The sequence below is a fragment of the Platalea leucorodia genome (genome assembly GCF_965183815.1).
Source record: "Platalea leucorodia genome assembly, chromosome: 17".
Taxonomy (NCBI): domain Eukaryota; kingdom Metazoa; phylum Chordata; class Aves; order Pelecaniformes; family Threskiornithidae; genus Platalea; species Platalea leucorodia.
The window spans coordinates 2,994,262-3,009,742 of NC_138839.1; the positions used below are offsets into that span (position 1 = coordinate 2,994,262).

At 44.4% G+C, this 15,481-nt stretch overlaps 1 protein-coding gene across 2 annotated transcripts in view; it reads right to left on the minus strand.

Moving 5' to 3' along the window:
• Window positions 1–486: 486 nt before the first annotated feature.
• ATAD3A (ATPase family AAA domain containing 3A) overlaps window positions 487–15,481 on the minus strand; it is a 30,679-nt gene continuing 15,684 nt past the window's right edge. The window contains exons 12-16 of one of the 2 annotated variants that reach the window (XM_082329126.1): window positions 14,217–14,268; window positions 13,240–13,310; window positions 9,489–9,656; window positions 8,796–8,904; window positions 487–833 (exon numbers count right to left, since the gene is read on the minus strand). In XM_082329126.1, the coding sequence (XP_082185252.1) occupies window positions 654–833; window positions 8,796–8,904; window positions 9,489–9,656; window positions 13,240–13,310; window positions 14,217–14,268 (580 nt within the window). In that variant the 3' untranslated portion in view covers window positions 487–653. Of the gene's footprint in view, window positions 834–8,795; window positions 8,905–9,010; window positions 9,119–9,488; window positions 9,657–13,239; window positions 13,311–14,216; window positions 14,269–15,481 lie in introns of those variants that run through there. The other variant, XM_082329127.1, reaches the window with a different exon arrangement.

Sequence of the window (15,481 nt, forward strand, 5' to 3'; positions counted from 1 at the left end):
CGTAGCCACAACACAAGGGAAGTGCCAATGCTCATCAGCCAACCCACTGCACAGCTGCAGCTTCTCCTAAGTGTTGACTCCAAGTCAACCAGGTGCAGCTGCAAACCACACCAAATACACCCCTGTAACACACAGTCCACCCCGAGTCTGTGAAGGGGTGACAACAAGAGAGCAAGGAGTGATGCCATACAGAGATGTGAGCACGGAGGTGTGTCATGGGCAGGATCTGTGGAAAAAAGCTGAGAAATACCTCTGCTAGAGCATAAACCCTACAAAGTTAAATATATGGGAGTAGCAGGCTTGGACAGGCCCTGGGTTCCCACAGGCCCATGTCACTGGGACACTCCAGAACAGTGTCAAATGGGAGTTCAGGCCTCTCGAGCAGGACGGGCCATACAGACTAACACAGTCAATGGTATTTCAGCAAGGGGGTCCTTTAATATAGTTGCTTCTGCCTTATTTAAACCATTTTGTTTTCTGGTGCACTTTAAAAACATGAAATCAAAGGCAGACTGCGGCAGTACCCCCTCCCTTGCACCAACGGACACATTTCTCTCAACATATGATTGCACCAAACATTTGCCCAAAAGACCCTCCCAGCTTTCTCCCATGCCCGCTTCCCCACGCGTGCTGGTCTGAAGCCTGCAGACTTCTCACACTGGTGTTCCTTTGGGGAAAGGCAGGAGTGGGTTTCTGCCAGTCCCTTTGCTTGCTTCAGCACCCTCCGTTTTCAGCCACTCCATCTTCTGTTTGTGTTGCTGCACAGCATCAGCTACCCGGGCATCGATCATGGCCTCTGTAAGAACACCGTCCTCTGATGCATAAGCTGCAGCCTGGAGAGGCAAAGGCAGAAGAGACATAAGTTAGTGATTGCAGTTCCTAGGATCAGTGAAGATCTGACACTGGTCCCTCTCTTTTGGTTTCTTCTCCATGCACGTTTGCCCCCACACTACCTAGCACAACATCCAGTCTTGTTCTGTCGGTGGTGGCACCCAGAGCAATCTGGCATATCACCATCGGAAAGGTCTTCCTTGACGCAGCTGTACCAGGGCCTGAAATACATCAACTGCCCAAGCACAGAGAAACATTCACAGCTACACTACAGTCTCTGTCTCTGAGCTACCAACAAGCACCTTTGCCTGCCTGCCTCTGGATTTCCTGGGAGGCAAGATCTTTGCATTCGGAAGAGAGAAGGCCACAGGTTCGTAATGCTGAACATAGCCAGTATGGTTAGGCTGCAGTCACATTTGGCTTGTTCAAATTTCCTCTCCTGCTTTAAAAGCGCTGCACGTATGAAGCCAACAAGGTAAAGAGTAATAGGTGCATATGGTGATTGAATGACTCCATCCAAGACAACTGAAAATGTTTTAAGCACTCGCACGGGAGAACTGACATCAGTGCTAGGGTGAATACGGGCGATGTGACACCTGTAAAATGATGCCTAATGTGCACTAATCTTGCTTTCCTCGTGTTCTGCTAGGAATCTCCCCTGCATCACTTCTGTGCTGTGTCAGCTCCCACCCCATGCTCAGCTGCCCGTGGGACCTTCCCTTTTCTCCCACCTCCATTCGCACCCCAACTCCTGTCTCTCCAATTCTGCTTGGTAAATTAACACTTGGTCCCATTGCTACTTCGATAGGCAGTACAAATTTGATGATAGTTCCTTGCAGAAAGGGCTGAAAACAGTACTGACATCCTTGCCAAACAGCCCCCAATATTTCCTGTGGCAGCTAAGGGGAAACAGGACTGCATGCCATTCCTCTCCAGCTGCAGCAAAAGGATTGTCACTTTTGTCCCAACACGCAGGACAGCTAGGGCTCCGCTGATGGCCATTTTGCAGATGACAACACAAGCAGCCGTACCCTCCAAGGAAGGGAAGGATGCTTACGCTGTTAGCTGCACCCATCTCCAAGGTAACAACCTAACTCCAAGCTACAGATTTCTAAATCTGGTTACTCCCTATGCAAGTGCTCCTGCGAGCGACTCAGTACTGTGGCTCCTTGTACAGCTACGCTAGCTAGGGAGCTCGACACGAAGCAGGGTGGGACCCCCTCCAGCTTCTCACATCCACGCTGCGTGCCCCAAATAGCCCCGAACTTCTGTCCACATCTCTCGCCTTCCACAGAGCTATCAACATCACGGATCGTCACGTGCCAACCCTTCTGTCTGCAGGGCGTTCCCCAAGATCCCAGTCAGGAATATAAACTTTGGCTTTCGTGACAGGCTGAAGTGTGCTTCTAAGGTATTACATACAGGCTCCATACATCACTAACAGTGCAAAACATCAATTATACCAAGCAACGAGGTTTACTGCAAAAGCACCACAGAAAGAAATTATAGTGTGACCATTTTATGCACCCGCTGTCCAACGATGTAGACGGGAGAGAAGACAAAGCCCAGAGTAAGCCGTTGCACTAGGCAGTGCCATCACCGTACTGAGCAGCCCAGTACAGTAGATTATACCTGCCTATTAGATTACCACTACCTCACTGCAGGAGGAATAATTATTTCAAGAAATGAGCAAAAGGTTACCCAAGCTGGTTTTCAGTCTCCTCTAGCCTACTTTGCAGCCCTTGCTTGGTAGCCCTTTTTGAGGAACTGGTTAGATCGCAAGAGGTCTCACTGCACAAGCCACATGTAACCATAGAGCTGGCAGGCGCTGGTTTTTACTGCAAGAGGCATCAAAATAGATCCTTCCCTGTGCAAAACCTTTGTAATCCTTCCTTAAGGCAGGAGTGACAAGTTAGGCTAATGCTCATACTTTGAGTAAACACTGGCCGCAGGCAAGGAGTGCAGAGACATCGGTCTGCAAATCGAGAATTCACTTTGCATAAAGGCACTTGTCCTCCGTATTCAACAACAGAGCGGGCGGCATCCTGAGCACAATGAGGCAGTGACATCCCACAAACACCAGAAGAGCACTGTTGCCGTCACCTGCTGCTGCCGCAAATATTTATACAACGTGTATCCCAACATGACCCCTCTCCTCTCACCACTGTAAAAGGGGCATGGTGGAAAGGTTCTGTTCAGCTGAAGCATCCTCTTTGATTCGCCCCCATAACCCCCCCACCCCCCTTTTTATTTTTATTTATTTTTGCAGGACATGACTGGGGACTTAAAGCTAAAAGGAACCAGCACCCTTTTGTCAATGCAGCCCTCCAGCCAGGAGGACTTGGTGTTTTAAAATGGAGTAAGCGCTTTCCTGGGATGTGTGTTATGTGCCTCCACAGAGCAGAGAGGATGTCTTCCCTTCCTCCCCGCCACTGCACAGACCATAAATTCACTGTGGAAACTCCTGCAAAGCTGTGCAGTTCACGCTCTGTTGATTTTCTCAATGACTTTCTATTTATAGAAAGCCTCAGGCCCTAGCTGTCAAGAAAGCAAATGGGAGAAGCAGCTGTCCCTTCTGGGAGTAGCTTGCACACACACAAAAATGGTACTGAGCTTCATTTATATTCATACCTCTGCCTCCTGCATGGACAAATTTTCACCCATTTTCTCCAGTGCAACTATTCACGTTTTGTAACTCAAATCCAATTATTAAATAATCTGAAAACAAAGTATTGGGGAGGGGGGGGGGAGAGTAGAGGGATGGAGCACAGATGAGAAGTCCAGCCTAGATGACCTAATGTTTCATTTCAGCCAAGAACCACGGTGTATTTTAACTTGGCCAAACTAATCTGGATCCTTTCAATCACATTTATAATGAAAACAGCCTGCTCAAAAAAACCCAACACCACAAGCACCCCTCAGCCCCCCACTTACTTATAGTGTCCTTCAGGTCAGACCACTATAGAAACATTAAACTCTTCCCACAACTTGGTCAGGCAGATGATTTTTTTTAATTTATTTATTTTTTAAATATAAACATGGTTCGGGGAGGAAAAAGGCATTTATGTCAGTGGCACAAAAGGCAAGGAAATGACAAGCAGCTCACCTCTATCGTTAACACTGGGACATAAAACTCGTGGGAATTCTCTTGAAGTGTTGCCAAAACAATTTCCCAGAGATTACGGCTTGGAATAGTGAAAGGTAGCTTTTTTGACATTTTATCTAAAGCATATCAATGGGTTTAAGTACAGGGCGCAGAACTAGAAAGTCTGTGCGTTAGTATAAACAGACCTGAAGGGAATTTTTAAGTGTGCAAATGCATCTAATCCATGCTATATTCATAAAGGATTAGATATGGGGAATGGAAAAGCACAAGGACAAAAGGGAATGCTCCGTCTTCTGCAGAATAGATTAAAATGGATTTCTAGCATGCAGACTATTAGCTGTGCCAGACAGCAATATTTTTCCCAGCACTAGAGGTTACACCCTCTGCTTTTCTGCATCTTATTTTTTCTGTTTGGTAAATTCAGGACAAACTGAGCCAGATTGAAACAAGAGTGAACTAGGACTTCATGTAAATGACAGCCAATCAATTTCAAGCCCAGCTTACAGTGGAATTAAGCCTATGAAAGCTGCAGCTATTGCTCAGGCTTCTAGTTTAACTGAGGTGGCTTTGTTAAAAGCAACATTAGCAGAGCACTCCAAAAACATCTTCATGAGAAATGACTGTGAGGCCATGAGACAGCAGAGTGGCCATACGCTGCCGTTCTAGGTTACTCCCAGTAAGAGCCGACAGCTATGATGGTTTCTCCTCCTACTGCTTTAGAACTTCACTTTTCCCCAAAACATCTCTGAGGTTCAGTTCTGGCCATGAGATATGACCCCAGGCAAGCTAAGTAGTGCTCATGAGGATCCTAGCACCTCAAAACTCCATCAAATCCATAATAAATACCTTCCTGTGCTCCCTGCCCACTTCCTCCAGCACTTCTGCAGATTCAGGAATGGAAGCAGGAGTAGCAACGCAGATTCCTCATTGCCTTTCCTAGTACTACCTGTGCTTCACGGGTGATTTGATTAGGTTTCATCGCATAGAGGTTAGGACTGGAATTGCAAGCAACAAGGCTTCAGTCAGCTTGAGGCAGTAGGAGAGACCCCGTGGAACAGAGCAACACTTCACCAGAGATTAAGCCTGCCACTCTGCTCCCTCTGCTTTTGTTTCTGTTGTCCAGACACTGCTTGAAGATTTGTGCCAAGACATGTCTACAGAGGTATAATGCATACAGACAGCAACACTGCAAATGACTGCTGGAGGAATAAACTAATTAAGAAAATATATATACCAAGCTGAGGTGAATTAAGTGACAGGCATGTTGCAATTAAGCCTACACTTTGAGGATTAGCTCCAAGTCGCATAAGGGCACTATGCAAACTAGCTGAAAACAAAAGACAAACAAAATGCTGCCATCCAGCTCTGTGCTCCAGCATTCACAGCCAGCAGTTTTCACTGGGGCTTTGTGCTGTAATCTTTGCCAGAATGGGTCAATCGAATTTATTTATTAAACAGAGACCTTAGGCATATTGCATTTCAGCAGCTGTTGTGATGAGCCTATCTAGAAAAGTGTTGGAAGCTTAAATGTCTCAAGACATAGTTGTTTCAAGTCTGCTTTGAGGACTTTAGAAAGAGTGCTAGGCTCACGACATCTGCTGTTTACCAGCTCTGTGAGGTGTTACTAAGATCAGAAACAGAACTGTTAAGAGCAATACCTTGTTTTTGCCTTTTCTTGGCTCTTCCTGCCTTTCATCTTCTCAACTTGCACATCATCTCAAACTCCTCCTGCCTGTGTTGTTAACTTGACATAACGCTTTGGGTGGAGAGAGGGGAAAAAAAAGCAACTGCAAGTAAGGAACTGAGTAGGAAGTCCAGACGTTCACCTTAAGAGTCACAAAAGAGACTCCCTAAATCCTCAGGTTAAGCCCTTCTGTAGCTTCCTTATAGCTCTGCACATCCAAGGCGGACAAAATTGTAGCTTGCAAACTGAATAAAATTCAAGTGTGCATTCATAAAGGTGCTGCTCACATCAGGTTATTTCCCACATCAGCCATCTTCGGCATGCAGCATCTTGAATCAAAATTTCAGTCATACAGGAGCTTAAAAGGCCAACAGTTCGTGAATTAACAGTCCTGTCTGCAGTACATAACCACCTTACAGCTGTTGCATCCAGCTGAGGAAAGGCTGATAAGCATTTTCTTGAGGCAGTTAAGCAGCCCCTACCTACCCTGATCCACCCCCTCGGATGTGCCAGGACAACAGTGCAGCTTGCAGTTACCTTGTCTTACCAAGCTATTTTTAATTCTGATCAGCTCCCTGACCCAGTTCATAGTACAGCCATACAAAGAGGCGTACCAGCACAACGGAAAGGATAGCAGAAAGGCAGGAATATGAGGCAGGACTAACGCTGCCAGAAATGCTTGTCAAACTGCAGCCTTAATTCTTCCCTGACAGGAGAGAGCATTGTATCAGCTACAAAGCTACCTATAACAAGCTCTCTGTTAGCACTGACCCAGGCCCCAAAATACCAAGACCATTCAAAAGACCAACTTGGGTTAAGAGTATGTAAAACACCTGCTTACAGAGAGGCTTTTAACCGCAGCTGCTGAAGTGCCATACGCAATACTTTACATAGGCAAAACCAAAGGCAGGTGTTAACAAGCCTTGCCACAGTCAAAAGTCAGTGGGCCAAACCTGGCGTAAATGCAGCCTTCTGGAAAGCTCTAGTCAAGGTCCAGTCAGTTATGGCTCCAAATTCCTTGACCCAATGACTGAAAAAGAAGCCTGCAGCAGCACTTCGGATCAACAGCTCTGGCAGGCGGCTCCCAGGGCAGTGTTCAGTACAGAAATTTCACCCCTTTTTGGATGCCCTCACAAACCCGCTAGTGAACTGTACCCACCCAGTCATCTCCTGAGGAACGAAGTCCACAGGCCTAGCCACCAGCTGCAAAAAGCCTGAGCTATGCTAACACTGACCCATGACACATCACACTCCCTTTCTTGATCAACCAGGGATAAGATATGAAGTCCCCTGTTCCAGAACACCAACAACTTTGATTTTGACATAGGTGAAGCTTCTTGCAGCTTCTACATCAAAACAATTCATATCTTTTTGCCCACCTCCCCTGCATATTTTTTTTTTTAAAGCACTTTGACTCTTATGACAGCAGAGAGGAATATAACCTCCTGCTGCAATTTTACATAGAACCTTGTTAATAGTCCTGGTGCTATGAGGAACATTTTAAGAAGTGATCAGGGCAACCACACTAAGGAATTAGTCACCCCCACCTTTCCCTTCCTTCAAGATCATTTAAAGGATAAATGATAAAAGCTGAGGTCATTCCCGGGGAGTAATGACAAGCTAGGAGAGAAGGGGTGATAAAAAGCAAAGGATCATTTATGACAACTTTTTATTACAGGAAATGCCTGGCAGCAAAGCCTTTCAGATACATGGGTAAGGGGCTTCTCTTCTAAATGAAGAGAAATAAAGAAATTCCATGACAATTAGTGGTCTGCTTTCCCTCCCACATCACTGTCACTCAGTTCAAGACAAACAACCCTGGGTCTTTATCCTGGGTTTCAAAATCAGAAGCCCACATAAAGCACAACTGTACTTGGAAACAGCAAAGCCATGATCTGCTGGCTCTGTGAAAGGCAGAACGGCCCAAGATTCTGGTCTTTCCTTCAACCTGCCAGCTCTCCAGAACGGTGTCCGAACACGTGCTAACTGGACACCACGGCAGTCCGCCTAACGCCCATCAACACGCACTGCCTCTCTCTGCATCTCAAATATTTGTCAAGCATCTTGCCAAGCTTCTTGACTGGACTGGTAACAATACTAATCCGGTATGTTTTCAGGCAGTTAGAGAACAAACAAATTAAAAATAAATAAAGCTTTATATAAATTTTCAGATGACAGCACGCATTTTGAAATATGTTTCAATAATACAAAATTCACATAGTAAAATTAAACAGCTGTGTGCTAACATACAAAGAATAAAACAAGGACTAACAGCACTCAAATGGCTGCTTTGGTCCTCAGCTCATGACTACTGCAGTTAAATGGATTAGAAAGGAAAAATACTTTCTGTACCTTAAAAGGTGGAAAAACAGTAGTAGGAGGAATGAAATGCACAAACTTTGTAAAATGTTTGTGAACTGCTAAACTAAAAACATTTGTTAAAAACAAACAAACAAGTTTGTTTTTACAACACCTGAAAGGAAGCTGACATTAGTAGGTTACGCGACATACAATCTGCAGCATATTCTTTAAATTGATATTACTAGGTTAGCTTATAAAAATAAACAATCCAGTAAGAAACTGGCAGCTGTGACAAAACAAGGTGAAAGCCTGATTAAAAAAAAAGTGCTTCAGGTTGTTGAGCATGTGAACAATTGCACTTTAAGTGATTGCATTTCTTATTTCTATACAGGTACCATGCATGCAGAAGTACCTAGTCTTTTCAGCTCCATTTTCCAGTCAGTTTTGTTCCTTCAATTACTCAAGTTGCACTAAAAACATGTTTAGAACAAAGTAGGGCAGAAGGATGTCTCAGCATCCTAATGCTGCCGTACCTAGAGGCAACAACGTTAGGCATCGCTTCTACTGAGCTTCTTGAGCTGGAACATGAGTAAGGGCCATGATTTGCCCAAGCCCATTCCTAACTCACTTGCTTTACTTAAATTCAGTAAGGGATTTCCCATTAGCGATTATAAAAACTGTTCCTATTTATGAGATGAGGAATTATGCCGATATTCTGACACCAAACCCCGAGCTAGCAGCATTCTAGTACTACCGTATGGACATAATGAAACTTCCAAAGCGAGACAAGATCCGAGACTCCAACATCAAACACTCAAACCTTCCAGAAAGGGAAAACAAACCAGGAAGCCCAGTGATAAAAGCTCTACTTACCTGCCACGCAACAGCAAGCTGAGAGATCTCTCGGCCAGACATGCCCTCGGTCAACCTGGCAATCTCCGAGCACTTTTTCCCATAGTCAAATTGGGCCAGCTTCAAACGTCTAAAAAGCAGAAGAACAAGGATTAGTTTACATGTAGCCACATGACAGGACAGGAGGGCGAGGGAGTCAGAGGTAGGCTTTGTAAAGAGCAACACTTACAATGAAATCAAAGATCAGATCGGATCAATCTCTGCAGAAAGATCCAGCCTGAGTACAGAAGCTGTTCTCCTGGGCCCAGAAAGCCCGATTTTGTGGCACAAAGAAACATGCGTACCTGGATTAAGACCAAAAAAGTGCAAGACTGCACAGCACACAAAGAAACGAGTCACTTGGTCTGATTTGCCCCTGTTAAGCCAAGCAAAGACAAGTGCTTGGATATGAGGAGTTCCAACAGCATTCTTATTTGCATTATTGCCTCCAGTGCAGTAGCTGGTCTCCTAAGTTTTAAGGGCACAACAAACCATGGCATGAAATTCTAGGATGGCGTCTCATCCCCTAACAGAGGCATCTCTCCAACTGTTATCTGTACTACTTGTTTAAAGTAGGTTTATAGATAGTGTGACAGAAAACACAGAAAAGGAGACAAAGAAAAACAATAAAAGAAAGAATCCTACAGGGTGGGAAAGTTCTGCAGGGATACTCACTGTTTACCCTCTGTGGCTGGCTTCAAGACATGCCTATCAAAATACATTCTCACAAGCCGCTCCCGTTCTTCTAGCTGGGGCAGATCAAAGTTCACCATTTCATCTATTCGATCATTGATAGCCCAGTCAAATTGCTCTGGCTGGTTGCTTGCTAAAACAAGCATAAACCTGGAAGTACGAAACAAGAGAGGAAAGACTGAAAACCCCATAAAAATCAAAATCAATGAACCAGTCTGAACATTGGGAACTGCTGTGGCCAGTATCAAAGACATTTCATCACCTGACACATCTAAAGATTCCTTAGAAACAGCTTTGTAACAGCATCTCGAGCGACATACTAAAATGCAGTACAGTTTAAGCTATTTAGAACCGAAATACATTTAACTCAGAATTTAGCCTTCCAATATCAGCCTTCCCCAGTCTGTCCTTGCCATAGAAGCCTGATTTATCACATTACCCACAATCTCCCTCAATTTAGGAATATCACAAACATTTAGCAAGAGTACAACCTCCCAGAGACCTCTAAGTCTGAAACCTTGGAACAAGGCTGGAGAACATGGAGAGATGTTCTCTGGCACATACGTATCTCCAGTTTAAATCCCAGTTTGGGGAACTGACTTCAAGCTGCTAACTGCACAGCACCCTGGAATCACGAGGGGCTGTCTTAGCCCTGCTCTGGAGGTATGAATGGCTGCCAAACGGAAAGCCAACACTGCTACTGAAACCTCAGCCAGCTCGATGAGCTGCAGAGCGTTGAATGGACTCATCCTGGCCTAAGAACAAGGGGAGCGTACCGCTGCTGGGTCTGGGTATGGGAAGGTCATTCTTCAGCAGCTGGGAAAAGCTGACTTGTTTCCTTCAAGCAAGTCTGACAACACATTCCTATTACCAATTCTAATGTGTGTAGAAAAAGAGGCATTCACAATAGGTACCATAAAACAAAGTTGGGGTTTGTTTGTTTGTTTTTTTTTTAAAAACAAACAAAGCTTTGCTACATGGTACAGATGTGCCAGCTTCCAGGTCCTGCTCTCTCCTGCTGCATTTTGAAGCCAGAAGCCCTTTCTTTTGCTTTGTAATGATGCTTCTTCCCCATGCCAATTCTACTTTAATGTTTTAATTGATGTTACCAGCTTAATAGAGCATTATAATTTGAAATGGGCTTTTAACCACAGCTATTGGAATATTGACATTCCTGCGGTCTATTTAAATCCTAGTCTACAGGGGGCTGTGTTCTTTGCTGTCATTTCCGAAGAGAACTTCACCAACCCAAGAGCCACACAGGCATGAAACTGTTCCTTTTCTACCAACAAGGACTTCCCCCAAACCCCTGTAGCAACACAGCCTGGATAAAGGATTGACATGCAACCTGATACTCAGGCCTTGCTCATTTCTATCGTGAAAATGATACAAACGAGCAAGAGATGCAGGCACAGTCAGCTATCCAGCAAGAAGACGCAGAAAGTTCTTTGGAAAGTGTAAGCCAGCAATTCCCAATACTTAGGACTTAGTTACATTGGTGACAATTCACTGGTAAAGTAACAGTACTCCTCAGGGTCTCAGCAAAACAGCTAGATTTACATGCACTATTAGACTTATTCAAGTGAACTCCCATTCATGGATACAGGACTCCCTATTGCCCAAAGCAGCAATAAGGCTGTTCAGGAGTAAAAAGCAGCGCATGAATCACAAGGACGTGTTCAGTCTCCTAGAATGGCTCACAGTTTAAATTAGGGTTGAATTCAACATCTGACAAAATGACAGCCCAACTGTTTTGAGTGGAGGCAGAGCACCCACCAGCACCAAACAAGCACGCCCAGAGCTCTGCTAAGGCAATTTAACATCAGGAGAAAGAACCATCCCCTTACCACCCCCTGCCAGTCACTGGCTTGCAGTGCAATTATAAACCTGGTCAAAAAGATAACGTTGCTGGATCCACAGCAATTAGACGTGACAAGTCTGAAAAGGACTATTTCCTAGAAAAAGGGGGAACTATCTAAAGCTAAAACATACATGCTATTATTCTTCAAAGTTCTGCGGTTCCATCTAAACATCTTTATCATCTTTGCAGGTGCAGGGCAAAAGACATTTAGAGATCACCTAGGAGCTCAGGATATCTGCGGTTTTCACCTTGGAAAGCTATATTTCTATCTTAAGCACCATTTGCTCCGGATCCTGCAGAACATATGTATTTTGTCAATATATATTTATTGTATTTATTCTTGCAAACAGTAAGTACAACATCATTTAATAATAATTACACTCAACTCAGCATTTATAGGGCAATTCTATATATCATTTCAGAAGAGACTCGCTATCCTCTCAAAGAGAAAACCATGGATCTTGCAAGGTCCTTGCAGGCTCAACACCTTGCTTTCTAGCAATCTACTCATTTTGGGAAGGCACACCTCCCAAGGCACCTCACTCTGACAGAGCCGGGTACGGAGAAGCTACATACGAGCAACCATCACTTAGAGCTGCATTGGTTTTAACAAGTTCAAGAGAGACCCCAAGGACAGAGAGTGCCTTGCTGTTGTCCTGAAACAATGACCTTCTAGAATATTTATTTCAATGTATTGAGGTTACTATAACAAGTATTTCATTACCACCTTACTAAAGGAGTTCATCACTGAGAAACTCACCTGCCAACACAGAGAGACAACTCTTCTTGTTGTCAATTTCTTTGTAAAAGAAGTTTAGCAACTAAGTAAAGGTCACACACACACAAAAATCAGATCAAAGATTATTTGAACAAGGCCAAGGAAAGGTCATCTCTCCTTATGATGCTAGCTAGGAAATGGCTCTTGTTAAACGAAGCAGTGCTCTGCAGGAAGTTAACATCAATGTGACAAAGCGAGCATGGATGGATGGGCAATGCAATTCACACAGATGCATACGTCTGTCAAATCAGCCCTGCAATCATCTGTGCTTCGCAAATCTATTAGCAGCCATGAAGGAAACAGCTCTGGGATTCCTACATTTATGTGCAACATTGCACACAGACATACTAAGCAAACAGCTCATGCAAAAGAACTGGGGTCAGATTTAAACTCCTTTGCCTCAAAGTTTCAAGGCCCCCCCCCCCCCCCCCGCACACGCATGCACAGCACGGAAAGAGGCCACCAAAGCACTGGAGAGGAACAGCAGCTCAAACCAGCACAAGCTGAAGCATTTTCGAAGAAATTATGAAACATCCAGCCAGTATCAACCCTGCATTCTCTTTTATGGTATTGATACTCATGGGCCCCATACTGTCCTTGTTTAAACAACAGTAACTGATCAAGAGAATGGACTCGTTAAGACAACCAAGATGTTCAAATACCACCCCTGTTTCAGGAAAGGATTTCCCTGCCGTGCTGGAAGGGAGCCACACACAGTATGGATGACATATGACAGGGAACTGCTCACCACTACATACCATATGCAGGGGAAGCGGTGTCCTGAAAGGCGGTTCAAGATCCCTCTTGCACATCTACTAACACGAGCCAAACGAACACCCTTTTTACAAGCACTGATCTCTACCCTGTGTACAGCCCTTCTGAGTTCTAATTTCCAGGTCTCAGGAAAAGATAACGGAGGAGCAAGCTACATTCAGTATATAAGCCAAAAAGGGGATGTTCTATGCAGGTTTTTCCAAGTCCTTAGTAGCACAGATCATGTTTCCAACTTTCATTTGCACACCACTGACTCTTTACAGACTTTCCTCAATTCAGGGAAATATCAACTGATGTAAGGGCTGAAACTGGATACTTACTTGTTGCTGTGCTGCCCTGTTCTGTGCAGGAATGCATTTAAAGTTGCTCTGAGATCTTCACTGATTTTCTCCTGCAAAGATGAAATCCAAAGGAAGATCAACTGCTTGGGAACTTAAGACAGGCCACAGCTTTAAGCAGCATTATTGACAAAGTGAGTTCTGTTACTGTCAAGCATTTGCGTTACAGCAGAATCCAAAGCACTGTAATACCTTGGAAAAAAGGATCAATTTATATATCCAGGAAAAAGGTTAGGAATTAAACCTGCCAGCAGAAAGAATATTTACCCACAGTCATTCAGTGATTCTCTTGATTTCAAACCCAAGGCTCTAACCGTTGGCCCAGGTGGCTTTCCCTGCTCAACACTATTTTAACTGGGAAGTCGAATAAGACACAGGAAAATAAGCCACAACAAAGAATTCACTTACACATTCAAAGTAATCTTCTAGGGACAGCTCTTTAAATAGACCATTGGGGTTCAGTGGCAGGTCCAGATTCAGCGTACAATATGGTGACTTACTTTGAAAACATACATCATTTGTACAGGGGAAGACACTAGTGTAGCTTTGTTAATGTAGTGAAAAGCAGTTCTGTTACAAAAACCTCCCAAGATAAATATCTGTTGGGACAAAAAAAAACCACCCTGCAGGGTACCAGCTCTGCAGCGTGAACAATCTTCTCTTGTTTTCAAGATATGCCACCTTCTTTCTTACTGTCCAGTCATCTGCAAAACCTCCAAAAAGATGATGTCACCCATCTTTTGCAGGGAGGAATTCTCAAGTCAGTCTTGAGATGCTCGTTCCATTCAGCTGCAAGACACTAATTTCTTGTCTCTGCATCACTTAATTAGGTGAGTAGTAAGGCACCTGCCAGTTTTAATCTTTCATCTGTTGAAGCTAGCTAATCAGGAAGGCTTCAACAAGAAGGCTGTTGGCTGACTAACTCTGCAGCATACACAGATAACAGACAAAGTACTTACTGTTGCCCTCTTCCGCAGAAATGCGTCCGCTTCATCCACAAACAGCAAGAGGCTGTAAAAGGAAAGCACTACACAGTAACAGGAGACAGGTAAGTGAGGCTCAAGTGATTCTCCTGTCCCACTACCAGGCACCCACAACTGTGACCAGCTGTAATCCCAGCAAATTCATTTCTCAAGGCAACAATTCTCAGCTAAGCTACAGCAACATTTCCATTGCATACACTTGGCCCATCCCAACAGTTAAGAAAGAGGCATAAGTTTAAGACACCTTAGGCCATAAATCTGACTCCGGGCCTCCGGAGTTTTGTTTCCTGCTGTTCAGAAGCAATTCTAGGGCATACGACCTTAACCTCCTCCAGATTTTTAAATATAGACGGGCATTTTCACAGGCATGGTTTGGCAACAGGCTTGTATCTAGCAGTGCTGGTACGTTACAGCCAAGCTGGAGTAGGTCTTTGAAATTTAGACCTGGCTCCCCAACTATTTGCGAGAGTGCTTATTTTAGCATTCCCTCCTATTTAGAAAAATGTGTGCAAGGGTAAAAGACAGGTACACAGGCATACAAGAAATCTTGGTGACAATGGCATCTTCCTGCTATTTTTCTTCTTTATACCATTCTGAAAACCTGAAACCTGAGTCCTCCCCTGCAATTTGCTTTGTTATTTTGTTGGGTTTTTTCCTTTCCAAACCACACTAGCACTAATATAATGGTTTTACTACCTGTGGAGAAGTGAATTAATAAAGTCAATGAATAATTCACAAAAATAAATTCACTTATAACCCTAGGGTAGTGCTCTTCCCAAGAGACAAAGCGTATAAAGATGTTTATCAATAACAGAACCAAGTTGCTCATAAAGCTGTCTCGGCTTGTATTACCTCCTTGCCTAGCTTCAAACGCAGCTTTCTTTCAAGGGATTTCAGGGCCTATTAACGTCTTTTACTCAACTCCAGTTTTTCTGAAAATATTCCTCTTTACTCAACTCCAGTATTTCTGAAAATATCTCCTCCCCACCAGTGGCCCAGGGGGATGGGGAATGGGGGTTGCGGTCAGTTCATCACACGTTGTCTCTGCCGCTCCTTCCTCTTCCAGGGGAGGACTCCCCACACTCTTCCCCTGCTCCGGCGTGGGGTCTCTCCCACAGAAGACAGTCCTCCATGAACTTCTCCATCATGGGTCCTTCCCACGGCCTGCAGTTCTTCACAAACTGCTCCAGCATGGGTTCCTTCCATGGGTTGCAGTTCTTCACAGACTGCTCCAGCATGGG